The 23,657-nt window shown below is 48.3% G+C and overlaps 1 protein-coding gene across 1 annotated transcript; it reads right to left on the bottom strand.

The window, feature by feature from the left end:
- Positions 1–1,354: 1,354 nt before the first annotated feature.
- LOC123402817 (putative pentatricopeptide repeat-containing protein At5g47460) lies at positions 1,355–3,566 on the bottom strand. Its single transcript, XM_045096776.1, has 2 exons — positions 2,060–3,566; positions 1,355–1,892 (listed from the first exon to the last, which is right to left on the bottom strand). The coding sequence occupies exons 1-2, from the start codon at positions 2,459–2,461 to the stop codon at positions 1,863–1,865; spliced, it is 432 nt and encodes a 143-aa protein (XP_044952711.1). The 5' UTR covers positions 2,462–3,566; the 3' UTR covers positions 1,355–1,862.
- Between the last annotated feature and the right edge of the window lie 20,091 nt (positions 3,567–23,657).

The following is a 23,657-nucleotide window of genomic DNA, read 5'->3' as shown; positions in this document are numbered from 1 at the left end:
AAAGCAACTTGTCTCTATTGAAGGCCCAAGGGGCATATATATATTACACATGACTTGAGGTGCAAGGAAAGTAAACATAGACTAATAAGGACTCCTAAACTAATACTAATATTTCCTAACATAGATCACTACTTTAATGATCTAGATACTCTTATATTTCTTTATAGAGGGAGTATAAAGAAAGCAAGCAGACAATGGCACCCAGTTGGTAATAAAAAAGCTCTACCTACTATATATATATTCTTTATAACTTAGTAGTCAGTACTATTTCAGTCAAGTTTAAATCTATATGGACTCTTTTATTTTTGTATGAGCCACCCGTCGGCAACTGAAAGAATCATCATTTAAGTTTTCTTGAAATTTCTTATTTTCATTATTGCAAATATGAGAGTTGCTGACAGCTACAGAATTTGTTTAAATACATGCAGATGGAATGGTATCTACTATGAGGTTTAGTATAATTATTAAAAACTTTATAAATTTGCTATATGTATTCATGCTGTCTGTAAATATGCTATTTCAACTCTTATGTACCGGACTTTCTTCGTTCTCTCTCATTAAAAACTTGTTCCTCGCAAAAGAAAAACGGAAGAACATGTTCAGATACAGATACAGATGTGAAAAAGGGACTAGTCATGCTTTTGTTTTTTGGAATGAGTCACCCGTCCCATCTGCAACTGAAAGGTCCATCGTTTAAACTCTTCTTGAAATTTCTTGCTTCCGTTTTCGAAAAATGGGAGTTGTGGGCCGATACGGAGTTTGTTGAAGTACATAAAGGGAATCACTATGCAATTTGTATGCGACTACTATGTTGGATAACCTGTCTAAGTCTCTATAATCAGACTAGAACATTGTGACCAACCGATCCATCCACATCCACATGCACATGCACAATATATTTCCACAAATTAAATGACGTGTTGATTATTGTCCGGATGTGATTGACAGTACCATGGCATCATATAAATATGGTTAGGGTCGGGAAGATGAGCCACACTAGCTTTAATCAAGTATTATTGTCAGGGCCTATAGGCATGGATCATTCATCAGATTGGTATGTTAGCTTGGTGCTAGCAGCTGAACGGTATAATACAATTGATGTCATATGATCATATCTAATACTCCCTCTGTTCCAAAATAAGTGTCGCAAATTTATAACTAAATTAGTACAAATTTTATACTAAGTCAGCGACACTTATTTTGGGACGGATGGAGTAATATATTAAGAAGTGAGTGGACAGCAGCAGCCAGTTGGTGAAAAAAAGTTATGCCTATATATATATATATATATATTCTTTATGACACAAATAGTCAGTACTCACTCGAGTCACTTTCGTATGAGCCACCCACCCCATTGGCAACTGAAAGGGTCATTGCTTAAAGTTTTCTCAAAATTTCTTAATTTTGTTTCTCCAAATATGAGTTGTTGACAGCTACAGATCTTTTTTTAAATACATTCAGATGGATTCACACAAATACAAAATGCGCTTCAGTACAAAATTTGCTACATGTATTCATGGTGTCTGTAAGTATGCTATCCTACTCCTATGTACAGGAGCTTTTGTTGCCTTTTCTCCAAAACATACAAAACTGATGACATGTAAATAAAAAAATCGTTCCCTGCAAAAGAAAAAGAAAAGAACCTGTTCAGATATAGATGTGGAAGAGCAAAGCACACACCTAATTTTATCAGAGACCAAATAATGAGGGGAGCAAGTGGTGCGTTTACTCCGAAATTGCCTGATTGTTCGGCAGCTAGCCATAGTTTCACACTAACTTTCTGCACAACACCAATAACCTGTAAAGTTTTGTTCGGATATGATCAACAGCGCCGTGGCAAGGGAAGATGAGCCACACTAGCTTTAATCAAGTATAAATAAATCATCAAGGGCCTGCAGGCATGCATCATTCATCAGATGACCTGTTAGCTGGAAGCTAGTTAACTGGTGAACAGTAAAATACAATTGATGACTAGATACATTATTAAGAAGCGCCCAGTTGGTAAAAGAGAAGTTGTGCCTAGAGATATGTTCTTCATGACTCAGTAGTCGGTACTCACACCAGTCAAGTTCAGTCCTGTATGGGTTTTGACAGCGAGCGAGTGCAGCCGGGCGCCGAGGGCAGGGCAGCCCATGGTGGCAGCGGAGCGGAGGGCGAAGGTGTTGGCGGCGAGCCCCCGCTCGTGCATGGCTCCGAGGAGGCGGCACGCGGCAGGGTGCGCGCCGATGGAGACGTGCGCGGCGAGGAGGGAGTTCCAGGACGCGGCATCCAGGCGGGGGATTTCGTCGAACAGGCGGCGGGCGGCGGCAAGGCCGAGAGGGGTGAGGGAGTAGGCGGCGAGGAGCTGGTTCCAGGACGTGGGGGAGGTGACGCCGGACTTGAGCAGCGTGGCGTGGGATTTTGCGACGGCGGCGACGGTGAGGTGGTGGCGGCTGCGGCGGAGGAGGTGGGGCGCGGGCATTTCTGCTCTGCTCTTCCTTTCTTTGGACGGGGAAGTTTAGCTTTCACCCCAGCTCACCTCGCTCTTTGATGGTTTGCCGCGGCAAGCTTGCCAGCTCCGTGGACACCGCCGGCGCGTGCAGTCCGCGGGACACGCGCCGCCGCACGCAGCTCACGGCGCCGCCTCCGTCGTCAGGCGACAGGGCACGACAACGCGCGGCCCGCCTTCCCCTCCTTCCTCTCCCTTTCTTCCATGCGAGCGCCGCACGGAGGATAGCAGCGGGCGAGGGAACTGGCCGGGAGCACCGCACGGAGGAGGGACGGTCGCCGCCGCCCGCCGGCGTGGAAGAGAGCAGAGAGGTTGCCGAAAGACGCAATTTTTTGGACCGCTATACGTATAGCCTGGGCCGCCGTTGAGAGGGCCGAGCCTTCTTTCTTCAGCCGACCTGGGCTGGACTAGAGGGAGGTAGCCGCCCAAACCATGACCCAATAAGTTTGTCTCAAAAAAAATATGACCCGATAATATCTTTCAAAAAAATTGTAAAAAAGAAACATAGAAATTTAAAAAAAAACTTGAAAATTATTGTTAAAAAAAGTATAAGAAATGATTCTTAAAAGTTTTACTAATTGATGGTAGTGCTCCGACAACCCGCTGGCGGAGGGATACTGAAATGCAGATGTTACATGCCAATCGATGCGGAATAAGTCTGGCCAAATAAGAAGCAGCAGCTCTATTGCTGCAGAAGAAGAAGCTCCATGTAACATTTGCCCTCTGCAGCATGTGCAGTGTATCACATTGAGGTGCGTTTTGCTCTGAATTTTCCACGAAAATGCCGTCTGCCCTTTAATGATGCATGCAATGCAGATTCTCCAGTTTGCATCAACCGACGGATGGGGATTACACAGACAATCTCGAGGTGCGTCTACTACAGACAGACATATATAGGTAGCTCAGAGATGCCACCGTTGCAACAACAACGAAGAGGGTGGGTGTTAGGAAGTATTAGTATTAATCTAGGAGTCCTCATTAGTCTATTAATATTAGTCTTGGAGTCCTTATTAGTCTATGTTTACTTTCCTTGCACCTCAAGTCATGTGTAATATATATATATATGCCCCTTGGGCCTTCAATAAAGATAAGTTGCTTTCCTAACAAAGGGAACCAACTGAATGAGAACAGAGCCTGGGTCCAGGACCTACACTGACTAGGAATTGCAAAGAGTCTCCATGCATCCTCTACGCTACGGGCATCGTATTTTTCTTTCAAAACATACAGCATATGCCAGCACCTATCTTTGCCAGAATTATATATAAAAAAAGAATGCCTAACTTCACTTCTTGTCTTTGCATGGACTGCTTTGCATTCTTGGATTTAAGAGCTTCCTTATAGCAGGATGATGGAATTGCCTTCAACCTGGTCAAATCAAGGTTCAAACATATCATGATTTTTCATTTCCATGAAGAGTGCAGCTATTAACTTCATTTGCAATTCAGTGATGCTATTAAACTGAAGCAGCTACCAATACAGAGTGAAATGCATAAGTCTCAGCTAGCAGGTGATGACGTGTTGTATTGTATCAGTTCCTTTCTTTCAGAGTTGATCAGAGATTCTTATTGACAACAAACCAAGAAAAGAACAGGACTTGAAGCACATCCTGCTAGCAGTACGTAGTACCTAGAATGAAGCTCGGAGTTGTGGCCGAAAGAAGTTTCATTAGCTAATGATCTCATCCTCCGATGTTCTTTTCTGCGCTTCTTGTTCTTTGTCTTTATCCCCTGGGCCTGACGCAACTACTTCATGGTCCTCCTCTGCATCCACCAGGCCAACTACACAGATGAGGGATGCAAATAACAGGAGGAAATAATTATGAAAAATTAGTGGACATAGCAACCAAACAAAAAATCAAGATGTAGGAGAAGTTGCTTTAATTCACCTCCCGATCCAGATGACATGGTGGTCAAGAAGTATTGTGACAGCATATCCCTTGCCTCGACAGCATCCTCATTTGCTAACTGGCGCAGTTCCTCGTCTTCTGGCTCCTCGGCGCTCGACGTGGCTTCATCATCCTCAGATTCATCCGGTTCCTCAACGCTCGACGTGGCTTCATCATCCTCAGATTCATCCGGCTCCTCAACGCTCGACGTGTCTGCATCCTCCTCCATATCTATAACTATGTTATGCAAGTAGCAGCAGGCATGGATTGCAGAAGCTAGATTGTCCGCACTGATAGCACATGACGTGTCTCCCTGCAGGCACTTCCATGTGTCTTTGAACCTTGTCAATGCCTTCTGAGCACAGGTTGCAGCTGCGGAGTGTCTCCTATTAAACTCCGCCTTCGAGTCTGAGAGCTCTTCTTCGAGATAAGGTGTGAGTAGCCAGGGCAGAAGAGGGTATCCTGCATCACCAATTATGTATTCCCCAACTTCTGATCCATCTAATCCCACCTTCAGCTTGCTGCCATTCAGCCAACCGCCCTTCTGGCACAACTTGAACAAATAAGATTCATGGAAAATGCTTGACTGGTTCATGCTGCTTATCAGTCCCCACCAAATGTGCCTGAACCTCATGTCTGGATCAATGACGAGTTGTACTAGAATGCTCTCATCCTTCTCAGAATCGCAGTTTGGTACAAATGGGATGTGAGTTGTACATATAACACCGCAGCAGTTATGCATATTATGGGTCTCTTCAAACATGGATTTGATCTTATCCATTTCACTGGAGTCTGGCCAGCACAGGTGGTCCTTTGATCGATCGTCCATGGCATCAACAATGTTGGGTAATCCAAACATTATTGGAGTCTTGCATGTTGTGTCCGGATAGGAGTGCTAGCCCTAGTCTTAGTAAGTTTTGCTTAGGCAAGAGTAGTAGTCCGTGTCCTGGTAGGTTTTTTAGGTGTGTGTCCGTATTGTATTTGAAAGTCCAGGTTGAGTCGGTTTGTTAGTCGTAGGGCTAGGTTGAGGCATATATATATGCGTGTATACGCTCAGTTTTGTAACACCAAAAAAACGAGAAAAGCAATAAAGAGATTATTACGAGGCACGACACGTGCCTCTGGCCATCTTCGTGTTGCTGCGTTCGCGTGCGTGTGTTCTGGTCCCGGTGTTTGCGTAAGCGCCGGTGAGATATCGAGTGCTACAACTAGTTCGTATACGTTGAGCCGAGTTGCACGTACACGACTAGTCGAGCTGCAGGGTGATCGTGTGTTCGATCCTGAGGGCGAAAAGCCAACAATTGGTATCTAGAGCAAGGTGTGGAGGCTTCGCCGTCAAGTTACGTCACGGTGGAGTTGTCGTCGCCGTCAAGTTGTGTCACGGACGACGGAAAATCGAAGAAGAGGATCATGTCGACTTCGAAGGCGAGTGGTGGTGGTGTGACCATCCAGTATCCCATGCTTGATGGTGACAATTATGGGGTGTGGGCTGCGAAGATGAAGATCTTCATGCATGCGCGTGGTGTTTGGGCAGCGGTGGAAGGTGAAGGCACGGTCGAAGAGACAAAGGACCAAGAGGCTTTCGCCATCATAGCCCAAGGTGTGTCTGATGCTGTTTTCATGTCCATATCGGAGAAAGAGACGGCAAAGGAAGCTTGGCAAGCGCTGAAGGAGATGCATGCTGGAGATGATCGTGTCAAGAAGGCACATGTTCAAGCTCTAAGGAGGGAGTTCGAGAGGATGAGCATGAAGGCGTCAGAAGGGGTTGGTGAATTTGCGTTAAAACTAACCTCCCTAGTTAATGAGATGCGAGCTCTCGGATCAAAGATGGAAGACATCGCGGTTGTGGAGAAATTACTACGAGCCGTTCCCGACAAGTTTTTACCGATTGTTGGCACCATCGAGCAGTGGGGCGATGTGACGAAGATGTCGGTGATGGAGGTGATCGGGCGGCTAAAGACCTATGAGTTGACGTTGAAGGGACGTGAACGTGACCAAGAAGAGGAGCAGTTGATGTTCTTGCATAATAAGCAGAAGTACCGGAAGTTCGACAAATCTAAAGTTCGTTGCTACAATTGTCAGGACTATGGACACTATTCTCGAGAGTGTCCTAATCCGCGGAAGGAGGCAAAGAAGGAGCACGAGATTCTGCAACTAGCTAAAGTTGACGTGGATGACGGCCCAGGGTTGCTTTGATGAAGAAGCTGCGGGGGGGGGGGGGGGGGGAAGAGTCGTGTCTTTAGTTTTTGTTTGTGTTTGAGTCGTTAATTAGTGTGTCTCGGCGGGAAGACGAAGGCCAACGTGAAGATGGATGCGCACCAGTTAAGTTGAGTTCCTGCATGAGAGGCTATGTGTTTAGTCTGCATGTAGCACGCTAAGATGTGACGGCGTGGGCTGGTAATCCAGGTGATATGTTGGTTCCAAGTCAACAAGTCGATGTTTAGATTAGGGGGTGAATGTTGGGTAATCCAAACATTATTGGAGTCTTGCATGTTGTGTCCGGATAGGAGTGCTAGCCCTAGTCTTAGTAAGTTTTGCTTAGGCAAGAGTAGTAGTCCGTGTCCTGATAGGATTTTTAGGTGTGTGTCCGTATTGTATTTGAAAGTCCAGGTTGAGTCGGTTTGTTAGTCGTAGGGCTAGGTTGAGGCATATATATATGCGTGTATACGCTCAGTTTTGTAACATCAAAAAAACGAGAAAAGCAATAAAGAGATTATTACGAGGCACGACACGTGCCTCTGGCCATCTTCGTGTTGCTGCGTTCGCGTGCGTGTGTTCTGGTCCCGGTGTTTGCGTAAGCGCCGGTGAGATATCGAGTGCTACAACTAGTTCGTATACGTTGAGCCGAGTTGCACGTACACGACTAGTCGAGCTGCAGGGTGATCGTGTGTTTGATCCTGAGGGCGAAAAGCCAACAATTGGTATCTAGAGCAAGGTGTGGAGGCTTCGCCGTCAAGTTACGTCACGGTGGAGTTGTCGTCGCCGTCAAGTTGTGTCACGGACGACGGAAAATCGAAGAAGAGGATCATGTCGACTTCGAAGGCGAGTGGTGGTGGTGTGACCATCCAGTATCCCATGCTTGATGGTGACAATTATGGGGTGTGGGCTGCGAAGATGAAGATCTTCATGCATGCGCGTGGTGTTTGGGCAGCGGTGGAAGGTGAAGGCACGGTCGAAGAGACAAAGGACCAAGAGGCTTTCGCCATCATAGCCCAAGGTGTGTCTGATGCTGTTTTCATGTCCATATCGGAGAAAGAGACGGCAAAGGAAGCTTGGCAAGCGCTGAAGGAGATGCATGCTGGAGATGATCGTGTCAAGAAGGCACATGTTCAAGCTCTAAGGAGGGAGTTCGAGAGGATGAGCATGAAGGCGTCAGAAGGGGTTGGTGAATTTGCGTTAAAACTAACCTCCCTAGTTAATGAGATGCGAGCTCTCGGATCAAAGATGGAAGACATCGCGGTTGTGGAGAAATTACTACGAGCCGTTCCCGACAAGTTTTTACCGATTGTTGGCACCATCGAGCAGTGGGGCGATGTGACGAAGATGTCGGTGATGGAGGTGATCGGGCGGCTAAAGACCTATGAGTTGACGTTGAAGGGACGTGAACGTGACCAAGAAGAGGAGCAGTTGATGTTCTTGCATAATAAGCAGAAGTACCGGAAGTTCGACAAATCTAAAGTTCGTTGCTACAATTGTCAGGACTATGGACACTATTCTCGAGAGTGTCCTAATCCGCGGAAGGAGGCAAAGAAGGAGCACGAGATTCTGCAACTAGCTAAAGTTGACGTGGATGACGGCCGAGGGTTGCTTTGATGAAGAAGCCGCGGGGGGGGGGGGGGGGGGAAGAGTCGTGTCTTTAGTTTTTGTTTGTGTCTGAGTCGTTAATTAGTGTGTCTCGGCGGGAAGACGAAGGCCAACGTGAAGATGGATGCGCACCAGTTAAATTGAGTTCCTGCATGAGAGGCTATGTGTTTAGTCTGCATGTAGCACGCTAAGATGTGACGGCGTGGGCTGGTAATCCAGGTGATATGTTGGTTCCAAGTCAACAAGTCGATGTTTAGATTAGGGGGTGAATGTTGGGTAATCCAAACATTATTGGAGTCTTGCATGTTGTGTCCGGATAGGAGTGCTAGCCCTAGTCTTAGTAAGTTTTGCTTAGGCAAGAGTAGTAGTCCGTGTCCTGGTAGGTTTTTTAGGTGTGTGTCCGTATTGTATTTGAAAGTCGAGGTTGAGTCGGTTTGTTAGTCGTAGGGCTAGGTTGAGGCATATATATATGCGTGTATACGCTCAGTTTTGTAACACCAAAAAAACGAGAAAAGCAATAAAGAGATTATTACGAGGCACGACACGTGCCTCTGGCCATCTTCGTGTTGCTGCGTTCGCGTGCGTGTGTTCTGGTCCCGGTGTTTGCGTAAGCGCCGGTGAGATATCGAGTGCTACAACTAGTTCATATAAGTTGAGCCGAGTTGCACGTACACGACTAGTCGAGCTGCAGGGTGATCGTGTGTTCGATCCTGAGGGCGAAAAGCCAACAATTGGTATCTAGAGCAAGGTGTGGAGGCTTCGCCGTCAAGTTACGTCACGGTGGAGTTGTCGTCGCCGTCAAGTTGTGTCACGGACGACGGAAAATCGAAGAAGAGGATCATGTCGACTTCGAAGGCGAGTGGTGGTGGTGTGACCATCCAGTATCCCATGCTTGATGGTGACAATTATGGGGTGTGGGCTGCGAAGATGAAGATCTTCATGCATGCGCGTGGTGTTTGGGCAGCGGTGGAAGGTGAAGGCACGGTCGAAGAGACAAAGGACCAAGAGGCTTTCGCCATCATAGCCCAAGGTGTGTCTGATGCTGTTTTCATGTCCATATCGGAGAAAGAGACGGCAAAGGAAGCTTGGCAAGCGCTGAAGGAGATGCATGCTGGAGATGATCGTGTCAAGAAGGCACATGTTCAAGCTCTAAGGAGGGAGTTCGAGAGGATGAGCATGAAGGCGTCAGAAGGGGTTGGTGAATTTGCGTTAAAACTAACCTCCCTAGTTAATGAGATGCGAGCTCTCGGATCAAAGATGGAAGACATCGCGGTTGTGGAGAAATTACTACGAGCCGTTCCCGACAAGTTTTTACCGATTGTTGGCACCATCGAGCAGTGGGGCGATGTGACGAAGATGTCGGTGATGGAGGTGATCGGGCGGCTAAAGACCTATGAGTTGACGTTGAAGGGACGTGAACGTGACCAAGAAGAGGAGCAGTTGATGTTCTTGCATAATAAGCAGAAGTACCGGAAGTTCGACAAATCTAAAGTTCGTTGCTACAATTGTCAGGACTATGGACACTATTCTCGAGAGTGTCCTAATCCGCGGAAGGAGGCAAAGAAGGAGCACGAGATTCTGCAACTAGCTAAAGTTGACGTGGATGACGGCCCAGGGTTGCTTTGATGAAGAAGCTGCGGGGGGGGGGGGGGGGGAAGAGTCGTGTCTTTAGTTTTTGTTTGTGTCTGAGTCGTTAATTAGTGTGTCTCGGCGGGAAGACGAAGGCCAACGTGAAGATGGATGCGCACCAGTTAAGTTGAGTTCCTGCATGAGAGGCTATGTGTTTAGTCTGCATGTAGCACGCTAAGATGTGACGGCGTGGGCTGGTAATCCAGGTGATATGTTGGTTCCAAGTCAACAAGTCGATGTTTAGATTAGGGGGTGAATGTTGGGTAATCCAAACATTATTGGAGTCTTGCATGTTGTGTCCGGATAGGAGTGCTAGCCCTAGTCTTAGTAAGTTTTGCTTAGGCAAGAGTAGTAGTCCGTGTCCTGGTAGGTTTTTTAGGTGTGTGTCCGTATTGTATTTGAAAGTCCAGGTTGAGTCGGTTTGTTAGTCGTAGGGCTAGGTTGAGGCATATATATATGCGTGTATACGCTCAGTTTTGTAACACCAAAAAAACGAGAAAAGCAATAAAGAGATTATTACGAGGCACGACACGTGCCTCTGGCCATCTTCGTGTTGCTGCGTTCGCGTGCGTGTGTTCTGGTCCCGGTGTTTGCGTAAGCGCCGGTGAGATATCGAGTGCTACAACTAGTTCGTATACGTTGAGCCGAGTTGCACGTACACGACTAGTCGAGCTGCAGGGTGATCGTGTGTTCGATCCTGAGGGCGAAAAGCCAACAATTGGTATCTAGAGCAAGGTGTGGAGGCTTCGCCGTCAAGTTACGTCACGGTGGAGTTGTCGTCGCCGTCAAGTTGTGTCACGGACGACGGAAAATCGAAGAAGAGGATCATGTCGACTTCGAAGGCGAGTGGTGGTGGTGTGACCATCCAGTATCCCATGCTTGATGGTGACAATTATGGGGTGTGGGCTGCGAAGATGAAGATCTTCATGCATGCGCGTGGTGTTTGGGCAGCGGTAGAAGGTGAAGGCACGGTCGAAGAGACAAAGGACCAAGAGGCTTTCGCCATCATAGCCCAAGGTGTGTCTGATGCTGTTTTCATGTCCATATCGGAGAAAGAGACGGCAAAGGAAGCTTGGCAAGCGCTGAAGGAGATGCATGCTGGAGATGATCGTGTCAAGAAGGCACATGTTCAAGCTCTAAGGAGGGAGTTCGAGAGGATGAGCATGAAGGCGTCAGAAGGGGTTGGTGAATTTGCGTTAAAACTAACCTCCCTAGTTAATGAGATGCGAGCTCTCGGATCAAAGATGGAAGACATCGCGGTTGTGGAGAAATTACTACGAGCCGTTCCCGACAAGTTTTTACCGATTGTTGGCACCATCGAGCAGTGGGGCGATGTGACGAAGATGTCGGTGATGGAGGTGATCGGGCGGCTAAAGACCTATGAGTTGACGTTGAAGGGACGTGAACGTGACCAAGAAGAGGAGCAGTTGATGTTCTTGCATAATAAGCAGAAGTACCGGAAGTTCGACAAATCTAAAGTTCGTTGCTACAATTGTCAGGACTATGGACACTATTCTCGAGAGTGTCCTAATCCGCGGAAGGAGGCAAAGAAGGAGCACGAGATTCTGCAACTAGCTAAAGTTGACGTGGATGACGGCCCAGGGTTGCTTTGATGAAGAAGCCGCGGGGGGGGGGGGGGGGGGGAAGAGTCGTGTCTTTAGTTTTTGTTTGTGTCTGAGTCGTTAATTAGTGTGTCTCGGCGGGAAGACGAAGGCCAACGTGAAGATGGATGCGCACCAGTTAAGTTGAGTTCCTGCATGAGAGGCTATGTGTTTAGTCTGCATGTAGCACGCTAAGATGTGACGGCGTGGGCTGGTAATCCAGGTGATATGTTGGTTCCAAGTCAACAAGTCGATGTTTAGATTAGGGGGTGAATGTTGGGTAATCCAAACATTATTGGAGTCTTGCATGTTGTGTCCGGATAGGAGTGCTAGCCCTAGTCTTAGTAAGTTTTGCTTAGGCAAGAGTAGTAGTCCGTGTCCTGGTAGGTTTTTTAGGTGTGTGTCCGTATTGTATTTGAAAGTCCAGGTTGAGTCGGTTTGTTAGTCGTAGGGCTAGGTTGAGGCATATATATATGCGTGTATACGCTCAGTTTTGTAACACCAAAAAAACGAGAAAAGCAATAAAGAGATTATTACGAGGCACGACACGTGCCTCTGGCCATCTTCGTGTTGCTGCGTTCGCGTGCGTGTGTTCTGGTCCCGGTGTTTGCGTAAGCGCCGGTGAGATATCGAGTGCTACAACTAGTTCGTATACGTTGAGCCGAGTTGCACGTACACGACTAGTCGAGCTGCAGGGTGATCGTGTGTTCGATCCTGAGGGCGAAAAGCCAACAATTGGTATCTAGAGCAAGGTGTGGAGGCTTCGCCGTCAAGTTACGTCACGGTGGAGTTGTCGTCGCCGTCAAGTTGTGTCACGGACGACGGAAAATCGAAGAAGAGGATCATGTCGACTTCGAAGGCGAGTGGTGGTGGTGTGACCATCCAGTATCCCATGCTTGATGGTGACAATTATGGGGTGTGGGCTGCGAAGATGAAGATCTTCATGCATGCGCGTGGTGTTTGGGCAGCGGTAGAAGGTGAAGGCACGGTCGAAGAGACAAAGGACCAAGAGGCTTTCGCCATCATAGCCCAAGGTGTGTCTGATGCTGTTTTCATGTCCATATCGGAGAAAGAGACGGCAAAGGAAGCTTGGCAAGCGCTGAAGGAGATGCATGCTGGAGATGATCGTGTCAAGAAGGCACATGTTCAAGCTCTAAGGAGGGAGTTCGAGAGGATGAGCATGAAGGCGTCAGAAGGGGTTGGTGAATTTGCGTTAAAACTAACCTCCCTAGTTAATGAGATGCGAGCTCTCGGATCAAAGATGGAAGACATCGCGGTTGTGGAGAAATTACTACGAGCCGTTCCCGACAAGTTTTTACCGATTGTTGGCACCATCGAGCAGTGGGGCGATGTGACGAAGATGTCGGTGATGGAGGTGATCGGGCGGCTAAAGACCTATGAGTTGACGTTGAAGGGACGTGAACGTGACCAAGAAGAGGAGCAGTTGATGTTCTTGCATAATAAGCAGAAGTACCGAAAGTTCGACAAATCTAAAGTTCGTTGCTACAATTGTCAGGACTATGGACACTATTCTCGAGAGTGTCCTAATCCGCGGAAGGAGGCAAAGAAGGAGCACGAGATTCTGCAACTAGCTAAAGTTGACGTGGATGACGGCCGAGGGTTGCTTTGATGAAGAAGCCGCGGGGGGGGGGGGGGGAAGAGTCGTGTCTTTAGTTTTTGTTTGTGTCTGAGTCGTTAATTAGTGTGTCTCGGCGGGAAGACGAAGGCCAACGTGAAGATGGATGCGCACCAGTTAAGTTGAGTTCCTGCATGAGAGGCTATGTGTTTAGTCTGCATGTAGCACGCTAAGATGTGACGGCGTGGGCTGGTAATCCAGGTGATATGTTGGTTCCAAGTCAACAAGTCGATGTTTAGATTAGGGGGTGAATGTTGGGTAATCCAAACATTATTGGAGTCTTGCATGTTGTGTCCGGATAGGAGTGCTAGCCCTAGTCTTAGTAAGTTTTGCTTAGGCAAGAGTAGTAGTCCGTGTCCTGGTAGGTTTTTTAGGTGTGTGTCCGTATTGTATTTGAAAGTCCAGGTTGAGTCGGTTTGTTAGTCGTAGGGCTAGGTTGACGCATATATATATGCGTGTATACGCTCAGTTTTGTAACACCAAAAAAACGAGAAAAGCAATAAAGAGATTATTACGAGGCACGACACGTGCCTCTGGCCATCTTCGTGTTGCTGCGTTCGCGTGCGTGTGTTCTGGTCCCGGTGTTTGCGTAAGCGCCGGTGAGATATCGAGTGCTACAACTAGTTCGTATACGTTGAGCCAAGTTGCACGTACACGACTAGTCGAGCTGCAGGGTGATCGTGTGTTCGATCCTGAGGGCGAAAAGCCAACAATTGGTATCTAGAGCAAGGTGTGGAGGCTTCGCCGTCAAGTTACGTCACGGTGGAGTTGTCGTCGCCGTCAAGTTGTGTCACGGACGACGGAAAATCGAAGAAGAGGATCATGTCGACTTCGAAGGCGAGTGGTGGTGGTGTGACCATCCAGTATCCCATGCTTGATGGTGACAATTATGGGGTGTGGGCTGCGAAGATGAAGATCTTCATGCATGCGCGTGGTGTTTGGGCAGCGGTGGAAGGTGAAGGCACGGTCGAAGAGACAAAGGACCAAGAGGCTTTCGCCATCATAGCCCAAGGTGTGTCTGATGCTGTTTTCATGTCCATATCGGAGAAAGAGACGGCAAAGGAAGCTTGGCAAGCGCTCAAGGAGATGCATGCTGGAGATGATCGTGTCAAGAAGGCACATGTTCAAGCTCTAAGGAGGGAGTTCGAGAGGATGAGCATGAAGGCGTCAGAAGGGGTTGGTGAATTTGCGTTAAAACTAACCTCCCTAGTTAATGAGATGCGAGCTCTCGGATCAAAGATGGAAGACATCGCGGTTGTGGAGAAATTACTACGAGCCGTTCCCGACAAGTTTTTACCGATTGTTGGCACCATCGAGCAGTGGGGCGATGTGACGAAGATGTCGGTGATGGAGGTGATCGGGCGGCTAAAGACCTATGAGTTGACGTTGAAGGGACGTGAACGTGACCAAGAAGAGGAGCAGTTGATGTTCTTGCATAATAAGCAGAAGTACCGGAAGTTCGACAAATCTAAAGTTCGTTGCTACAATTGTCAGGACTATGGACACTATTCTCGAGAGTGTCCTAATCCGCGGAAGGAGGCAAAGAAGGAGCACGAGATTCTGCAACTAGCTAAAGTTGACGTGGATGACGGCCCAGGGTTGCTTTGATGAAGAAGCCGCGGGGGGGGGGGGGGGGGATGAGTCGTGTCTTTAGTTTTTGTTTGTGTCTGAGTCGTTAATTAGTGTGTCTCGGCGGGAAGACGAAGGCCAACGTGAAGATGGATGCGCACCAGTTAAATTGAGTTCCTGCATGAGAGGCTATGTGTTTAGTCTGCATGTAGCACGCTAAGATGTGACGGCGTGGGCTGGTAATCCAGGTGATATGTTGGTTCCAAGTCAACAAGTCGATGTTTAGATTAGGGGGTGAATGTTGGGTAATCCAAACATTATTGGAGTCTTGCATGTTGTGTCCGGATAGGAGTGCTAGCCCTAGTCTTAGTAAGTTTTGCTTAGGCAAGAGTAGTAGTCCGTGTCCTGGTAGGTTTTTTAGGTGTGTGTCCGTATTGTATTTGAAAGTCCAGGTTGAGTCGGTTTGTTAGTCGTAGGGCTAGGTTGAGGCATATATATATGCGTGTATACGCTCAGTTTTGTAACACCAAAAAAACGAGAAAAGCAATAAAGAGATTATTACGAGGCACGACACGTGCCTCTGGCCATCTTCGTGTTGCTGCGTTCGCGTGCGTGTGTTCTGGTCCCGGTGTTTGCGTAAGCGCCGGTGAGATATCGAGTGCTACAACTAGTTCGTATACGTTGAGCCGAGTTGCACGTACACGACTAGTCGAGCTGCAGGGTGATCGTGTGTTCGATCCTGAGGGCGAAAAGCCAACAATTGATATCTAGAGCAAGGTGTGGAGGCTTCGCCGTCAAGTTACGTCACGGTGGAGTTGTCGTCGCCGTCAAGTTGTGTCACGGACGACGGAAAATCGAAGAAGAGGATCATGTCGACTTCGAAGGCGAGTGGTGGTGGTGTGACCATCCAGTATCCCATGCTTGATGGTGACAATTATGGGGTGTGGGCTGCGAAGATGAAGATCTTCATGCATGCGCGTGGTGTTTGGGCAGCGGTGGAAGGTGAAGGCACGGTCGAAGAGACAAAGGACCAAGAGGCTTTCGCCATCATAGCCCAAGGTGTGTCTGATGCTGTTTTCATGTCCATATCGGAGAAAGAGACGGCAAAGGAAGCTTGGCAAGCGCTCAAGGAGATGCATGCTGGAGATGATCGTGTCAAGAAGGCACATGTTCAAGCTCTAAGGAGGGAGTTCGAGAGGATGAGCATGAAGGCGTCAGAAGGGGTTGGTGAATTTGCGTTAAAACTAACCTCCCTAGTTAATGAGATGCGAGCTCTCGGATCAAAGATGGAAGACATCGCGGTTGTGGAGAAATTACTACGAGCCGTTCCCGACAAGTTTTTACCGATTGTTGGCACCATCGAGCAGTGGGGCGATGTGACGAAGATGTCGGTGATGGAGGTGATCGGGCGGCTAAAGACCTATGAGTTGACGTTGAAGGGACGTGAACGTGACCAAGAAGAGGAGCAGTTGATGTTCTTGCATAATAAGCAGAAGTACCGGAAGTTCGACAAATCTAAAGTTCGTTGCTACAATTGTCAGGACTATGGACACTATTCTCGAGAGTGTCCTAATCCGCGGAAGGAGGCAAAGAAGGAGCACGAGATTCTGCAACTAGCTAAAGTTGACGTGGATGACGGCCCAGGGTTGCTTTGATGAAGAAGCCGCGGGGGGGGGGGGGGGGAAGAGTCGTGTCTTTAGTTTTTGTTTGTGTCTGAGTCGTTAATTAGTGTGTCTCGGCGGGAAGACGAAGGCCAACGTGAAGATGGATGCGCACCAGTTAAATTGAGTTCCTGCATGAGAGGCTATGTGTTTAGTCTGCATGTAGCACGCTAAGATGTGACGGCGTGGGCTGGTAATCCAGGTGATATGTTGGTTCCAAGTCAACAAGTCGATGTTTAGATTAGGGGGTGAATGTTGGGTAATCCAAACATTATTGGAGTCTTGCATGTTGTGTCCGGATAGGAGTGCTAGCCCTAGTCTTAGTAAGTTTTGCTTAGGCAAGAGTAGTAGTCCGTGTCCTGGTAGGTTTTTTAGGTGTGTGTCCGTATTGTATTTGAAAGTCGAGGTTGAGTCGGTTTGTTAGTCGTAGGGCTAGGTTGAGGCATATATATATGCGTGTATACGCTCAGTTTTGTAACACCAAAAAAACGAGAAAAGCAATAAAGAGATTATTACGAGGCACGACACGTGCCTCTGGCCATCTTCGTGTTGCTGCGTTCGCGTGCGTGTGTTCTGGTCCCGGTGTTTGCGTAAGCGCCGGTGAGATATCGAGTGCTACAACTAGTTCATATAAGTTGAGCCGAGTTGCACGTACACGACTAGTCGAGCTGCAGGGTGATCGTGTGTTCGATCCTGAGGGCGAAAAGCCAACAATTGGTATCTAGAGCAAGGTGTGGAGGCTTCGCCGTCAAGTTACGTCACGGTGGAGTTGTCGTCGCCGTCAAGTTGTGTCACGGACGACGGAAAATCGAAGAAGAGGATCATGTCGACTTCGAAGGCGAGTGGTGGTGGTGTGACCATCCAGTATCCCATGCTTGATGGTGACAATTATGGGGTGTGGGCTGCGAAGATGAAGATCTTCATGCATGCGCGTGGTGTTTGGTCAGCGGTGGAAGGTGAAGGCACGGTCGAAGAGACAAAGGACCAAGAGGCTTTCGCCATCATAGCCCAAGGTGTGTCTGATGCTGTTTTCATGTCCATATCGGAGAAAGAGACGGCAAAGGAAGCTTGGCAAGCGCTGAAGGAGATGCATGCTGGAGATGATCGTGTCAAGAAGGCACATGTTCAAGCTCTAAGGAGGGAGTTCGAGAGGATGAGCATGAAGGCGTCAGAAGGGGTTGGTGAATTTGCGTTAAAACTAACCTCCCTAGTTAATGAGATGCGAGCTCTCGGATCAAAGATGGAAGACATCGCGGTTGTGGAGAAATTACTACGAGCCGTTCCCGACAAGTTTTTACCGATTGTTGGCACCATCGAGCAGTGGGGCGATGTGACGAAGATGTCGGTGATGGAGGTGATCGGGCGGCTAAAGACCTATGAGTTGACGTTGAAGGGACGTGAACGTGACCAAGAAGAGGAGCAGTTGATGTTCTTGCATAATAAGCAGAAGTACCGGAAGTTCGACAAATCTAAAGTTCGTTGCTACAATTGTCAGGACTATGGACACTATTCTCGAGAGTGTCCTAATCCGCGGAAGGAGGCAAAGAAGGAGCACGAGATTCTGCAACTAGCTAAAGTTGACGTGGATGACGGCCCAGGGTTGCTTTGATGAAGAAGCTGCGGGGGGGGGGGGGGGGGGGAAGAGTCGTGTCTTTAGTTTTTGTTTGTGTCTGAGTCGTTAATTAGTGTGTCTCGGCGGGAAGACGAAGGCCAACGTGAAGATGGATGCGCACCAGTTAAGTTGAGTTCCTGCATGAGAGGCTATGTGTTTAGTCTGCATGTAGCACGCTAAGATGTGACGGCGTGGGCTGGTAATCCAGGTGATATGTTGGTTCCAAATCAACAAGTCGATGTTTAGATTAGGGGGTGAATGTTGGGTAATCCAAACATTATTGGAGTCTTGCATGTTGTGTCCGGATAGGAGTGCTAGCCCTAGTCTTAGTAAGTTTTGCTTAGGCAAGAGTAGTAGTCCGTGTCCTGGTAGGTTTTTTAGGTGTGTGTCCGTATTGTATTTGAAAGTCCAGGTTGAGTCGGTTTGTTAGTCGTAGGGCTAGGTTGAGGCATATATATATGCGTGTATACGCTCAGTTTTGTAACACCAAAAAAACGAGAAAAGCAATAAAGAGATTATTACGAGGCACGACACGTGCCTCTGGCCATCTTCGTGTTGCTGCGTTCGCGTGCGTGTGTTCTGGTCCCGGTGTTTGCGTAAGCGCCGGTGAGATATCGAGTGCTACAACTAGTTCGTATACGTTGAGCCGAGTTGCACGTACACGACTAGTCGAGCTGCAGGGTGATCGTGTGTTCGATCCTGAGGGCGAAAAGCCAACAATTGGTATCTAGAGCAAGGTGTGGAGGCTTCGCCGTCAAGTTACGTCACGGTGGAGTTGTCGTCGCCGTCAAGTTGTGTCACGGACGACGGAAAATCGAAGAAGAGGATCATGTCGACTTCGAAGGCGAGTGGTGGTGGTGTGACCATCCAGTATCCCATGCTTGATGGTGACAATTATGGGGTGTGGGCTGCGAAGATGAAGATCTTCATGCATGCGCGTGGTGTTTGGGCAGCGGTAGAAGGTGAAGGCACGGTCGAAGAGACAAAGGACCAAGAGGCTTTCGCCATCATAGCCCAAGGTGTGTCTGATGCTGTTTTCATGTCCATATCGGAGAAAGAGACGGCAAAGGAAGCTTGGCAAGCGCTGAAGGAGATGCATGCTGGAGATGATCGTGTCAAGAAGGCACATGTTCAAGCTCTAAGGAGGGAGTTCGAGAGGATGAGCATGAAGGCGTCAGAAGGGGTTGGTGAATTTGCGTTAAAACTAACCTCCCTAGTTAATGAGATGCGAGCTCTCGGATCAAAGATGGAAGACATCGCGGTTGTGGAGAAATTACTACGAGCCGTTCCCGACAAGTTTTTACCGATTGTTGGCACCATCGAGCAGTGGGGCGATGTGACGAAGATGTCGGTGATGGAGGTGATCGGGCGGCTAAAGACCTATGAGTTGACGTTGAAGGGACGTGAACGTGACCAAGAAGAGGAGCAGTTGATGTTCTTGCATAATAAGCAGAAGTACCGGAAGTTCGACAAATCTAAAGTTCGTTGCTACAATTGTCAGGACTATGGACACTATTCTCGAGAGTGTCCTAATCCGCGGAAGGAGGCAAAGAAGGAGCACGAGATTCTGCAACTAGCTAAAGTTGACGTGGATGACGGCCGAGGGTTGCTTTGATGAAGAAGCCGCGGGGGGGGGGGGGGGGGAAGAGTCGTGTCTTTAGTTTTTGTTTGTGTCTGAGTCGTTAATTAGTGTGTCTCGGCGGGAAGACGAAGGCCAACGTGAAGATGGATGCGCACCAGTTAAATTGAGTTCCTGCATGAGAGGCTATGTGTTTAGTCTGCATGTAGCACGCTAAGATGTGACGGCGTGGGCTGGTAATCCAGGTGATATGTTGGTTCCAAGTCAACAAGTCGATGTTTAGATTAGGGGGTGAATGTTGGGTAATCCAAACATTATTGGAGTCTTGCATGTTGTGTCCGGATAGGAGTGCTAGCCCTAGTCTTAGTAAGTTTTGCTTAGGCAAGAGTAGTAGTCCGTGTCCTGGTAGGTTTTTTAGGTGTGTGTCCGTATTGTATTTGAAAGTCGAGGTTGAGTCGGTTTGTTAGTCGTAGGGCTAGGTTGAGGCATATATATATGCGTGTATACGCTCAGTTTTGTAACACCAAAAAAACGAGAAAAGCAATAAAGAGATTATTACGAGGCACGACACGTGCCTCTGGCCATCTTCGTGTTGCTGCGTTCGCGTGCGTGTGTTCTGGTCCCGGTGTTTGCGTAAGCGCCGGTGAGATATCGAGTGCTACAACTAGTTCATATAAGTTGAGCCGAGTTGCACGTACACGACTAGTCGAGCTGCAGGGTGATCGTGTGTTCGATCCTGAGGGCGAAAAGCCAACAATTGGTATCTAGAGCAAGGTGTGGAGGCTTCGCCGTCAAGTTACGTCACGGTGGAGTTGTCGTCGCCGTCAAGTTGTGTCACGGACGACGGAAAATCGAAGAAGAGGATCATGTCGACTTCGAAGGCGAGTGGTGGTGGTGTGACCATCCAGTATCCCATGCTTGATGGTGACAATTATGGGGTGTGGGCTGCGAAGATGAAGATCTTCATGCATGCGCGTGGTGTTTGGGCAGCGGTGGAAGGTGAAGGCACGGTCGAAGAGACAAAGGACCAAGAGGCTTTCGCCATCATAGCCCAAGGTGTGTCTGATGCTGTTTTCATGTCCATATCGGAGAAAGAGACGGCAAAGGAAGCTTGGCAAGCGCTGAAGGAGATGCATGCTGGAGATGATCGTGTCAAGAAGGCACATGTTCAAGCTCTAAGGAGGGAGTTCGAGAGGATGAGCATGAAGGCGTCAGAAGGGGTTGGTGAATTTGCGTTAAAACTAACCTCCCTAGTTAATGAGATGCGAGCTCTCGGATCAAAGATGGAAGACATCGCGGTTGTGGAGAAATTACTACGAGCCGTTCCCGACAAGTTTTTACCGATTGTTGGCACCATCGAGCAGTGGGGCGATGTGACGAAGATGTCGGTGATGGAGGTGATCGGGCGGCTAAAGACCTATGAGTTGACGTTGAAGGGACGTGAACGTGACCAAGAAGAGGAGCAGTTGATGTTCTTGCATAATAAGCAGAAGTACCGGAAGTTCGACAAATCTAAAGTTCGTTGCTACAATTGTCAGGACTATGGACACTATTCTCGAGAGTGTCCTAATCCGCGGAAGGAGGCAAAGAAGGAGCACGAGATTCTGCAACTAGCTAAAGTTGACGTGGATGACGGCCGAGGGTTGCTTTGATGAAGAAGCCGCGGGGGGGGGGGGGGGGGGGAAGAGTCGTGTCTTTAGTTTTTGTTTGTGTCTGAGTCGTTAATTAGTGTGTCTCGGCGGGAAGACGAAGGCCAACGTGAAGATGGATGCGCACCAGTTAAATTGAGTTCCTGCATGAGAGGCTATGTGTTTAGTCTGCATGTAGCACGCTAAGATGTGACGGCGTGGGCTGGTAATCCAGGTGATATGTTGGTTCCAAGTCAACAAGTCGATGTTTAGATTAGGGGGTGAATGTTGGGTAATCCAAACATTATTGGAGTCTTGCATGTTGTGTCCGGATAGGAGTGCTAGCCCTAGTCTTAGTAAGTTTTGCTTAGGCAAGAGTAGTAGTCCGTGTCCTGGTAGGTTTTTTAGGTGTGTGTCCGTATTGTATTTGAAAGTCGAGGTTGAGTCGGTTTGTTAGTCGTAGGGCTAGGTTGAGGCATATATATATGCGTGTATACGCTCAGTTTTGTAACACCAAAAAAACGAGAAAAGCAATAAAGAGATTATTACGAGGCACGACACGTGCCTCTGGCCATCTTCGTGTTGCTGCGTTCGCGTGCGTGTGTTCTGGTCCCGGTGTTTGCGTAAGCGCCGGTGAGATATCGAGTGCTACAACTAGTTCATATAAGTTGAGCCGAGTTGCACGTACACGACTAGTCGAGCTGCAGGGTGATCGTGTGTTCGATCCTGAGGGCGAAAAGCCAACAATTGGTATCTAGAGCAAGGTGTGGAGGCTTCGCCGTCAAGTTACGTCACGGTGGAGTTGTCGTCGCCGTCAAGTTGTGTCACGGACGACGGAAAATCGAAGAAGAGGATCATGTCGACTTCGAAGGCGAGTGGTGGTGGTGTGACCATCCAGTATCCCATGCTTGATGGTGACAATTATGGGGTGTGGGCTGCGAAGATGAAGATCTTCATGCATGCGCGTGGTGTTTGGTCAGCGGTGGAAGGTGAAGGCACGGTCGAAGAGACAAAGGACCAAGAGGCTTTCGCCATCATAGCCCAAGGTGTGTCTGATGCTGTTTTCATGTCCATATCGGAGAAAGAGACGGCAAAGGAAGCTTGGCAAGCGCTGAAGGAGATGCATGCTGGAGATGATCGTGTCAAGAAGGCACATGTTCAAGCTCTAAGGAGGGAGTTCGAGAGGATGAGCATGAAGGCGTCAGAAGGGGTTGGTGAATTTGCGTTAAAACTAACCTCCCTAGTTAATGAGATGCGAGCTCTCGGATCAAAGATGGAAGACATCGCGGTTGTGGAGAAATTACTACGAGCCGTTCCCGACAAGTTTTTACCGATTGTTGGCACCATCGAGCAGTGGGGCGATGTGACGAAGATGTCGGTGATGGAGGTGATCGGGCGGCTAAAGACCTATGAGTTGACGTTGAAGGGACGTGAACGTGACCAAGAAGAGGAGCAGTTGATGTTCTTGCATAATAAGCAGAAGTACCGGAAGTTCGACAAATCTAAAGTTCGTTGCTACAATTGTCAGGACTATGGACACTATTCTCGAGAGTGTCCTAATCCGCGGAAGGAGGCAAAGAAGGAGCACGAGATTCTGCAACTAGCTAAAGTTGACGTGGATGACGGCCCAGGGTTGCTTTGATGAAGAAGCTGCGGGGGGGGGGGGGGGGGGGGGAAGAGTCATGTCTTTAGTTTTTGTTTGTGTCTGAGTCGTTAATTAGTGTGTCTCGGCGGGAAGACGAAGGCCAACGTGAAGATGGATGCGCACCAGTTAAGTTGAGTTCCTGCATGAGAGGCTATGTGTTTAGTCTGCATGTAGCACGCTAAGATGTGACGGCGTGGGCTGGTAATCCAGGTGATATGTTGGTTCCAAATCAACAAGTCGATGTTTAGATTAGGGGGTGAATGTTGGGTAATCCAAACATTATTGGAGTCTTGCATGTTGTGTCCGGATAGGAGTGCTAGCCCTAGTCTTAGTAAGTTTTGCTTAGGCAAGAGTAGTAGTCCGTGTCCTGGTAGGTTTTTTAGGTGTGTGTCCGTATTGTATTTGAAAGTCCAGGTTGAGTCGGTTTGTTAGTCATAGGGCTAGGTTGAGGCATATATATATGCGTGTATACGCTCAGTTTTGTAACACCAAAAAAACGAGAAAAGCAATAAAGAGATTATTACGAGGCACGACACGTGCCTCTGGCCATCTTCGTGTTGCTGCGTTCGCGTGCGTGTGTTCTGGTCCCGGTGTTTGCGTAAGCGCCGGTGAGATATCGAGTGCTACAACTAGTTCGTATACGTTGAGCCGAGTTGCACGTACACGACTAGTCGAGCTGCAGGGTGATCGTGTGTTCGATCCTGAGGGCGAAAAGCCAACAATTGGTATCTAGAGCAAGGTGTGGAGGCTTCGCCGTCAAGTTACGTCAAGGTGGAGTTGTCGTCGCCGTCAAGTTGTGTCACGGACGATGGAAAATCGAAGAAGAGGATCATGTCGACTTCGAAGGCGAGTGGTGGTGGTGTGACCATCCAGTATCCCATGCTTGATGGTGACAATTATGGGGTGTGGGCTGCGAAGAT

The sequence above is a fragment of the Hordeum vulgare genome, chromosome 6H (assembly GCF_904849725.1).
Source record: "Hordeum vulgare subsp. vulgare chromosome 6H, MorexV3_pseudomolecules_assembly, whole genome shotgun sequence".
NCBI classification, from domain to species: domain Eukaryota; kingdom Viridiplantae; phylum Streptophyta; class Magnoliopsida; order Poales; family Poaceae; genus Hordeum; species Hordeum vulgare.
The sequence above is the reverse complement of the archived record's forward strand: the minus strand, read 5'-3'. Positions and strand labels throughout refer to the sequence as shown.

Excerpts from the sequence above, each read along its gene's own strand:
- LOC123402817 (XM_045096776.1), bottom strand. The coding sequence starts at position 2,461 with ATGCCCGCGCCCCACCTCCTCCGCCGCAGCCGCCACCACCTCACCGTC. Across the intron at positions 1,893-2,059 it reads CAGGACTGAACTTGACTGGT|GCCCTTGATGATTTATTTAT; the intron begins GTGAGTACCGAC and ends GCATGCCTGCAG.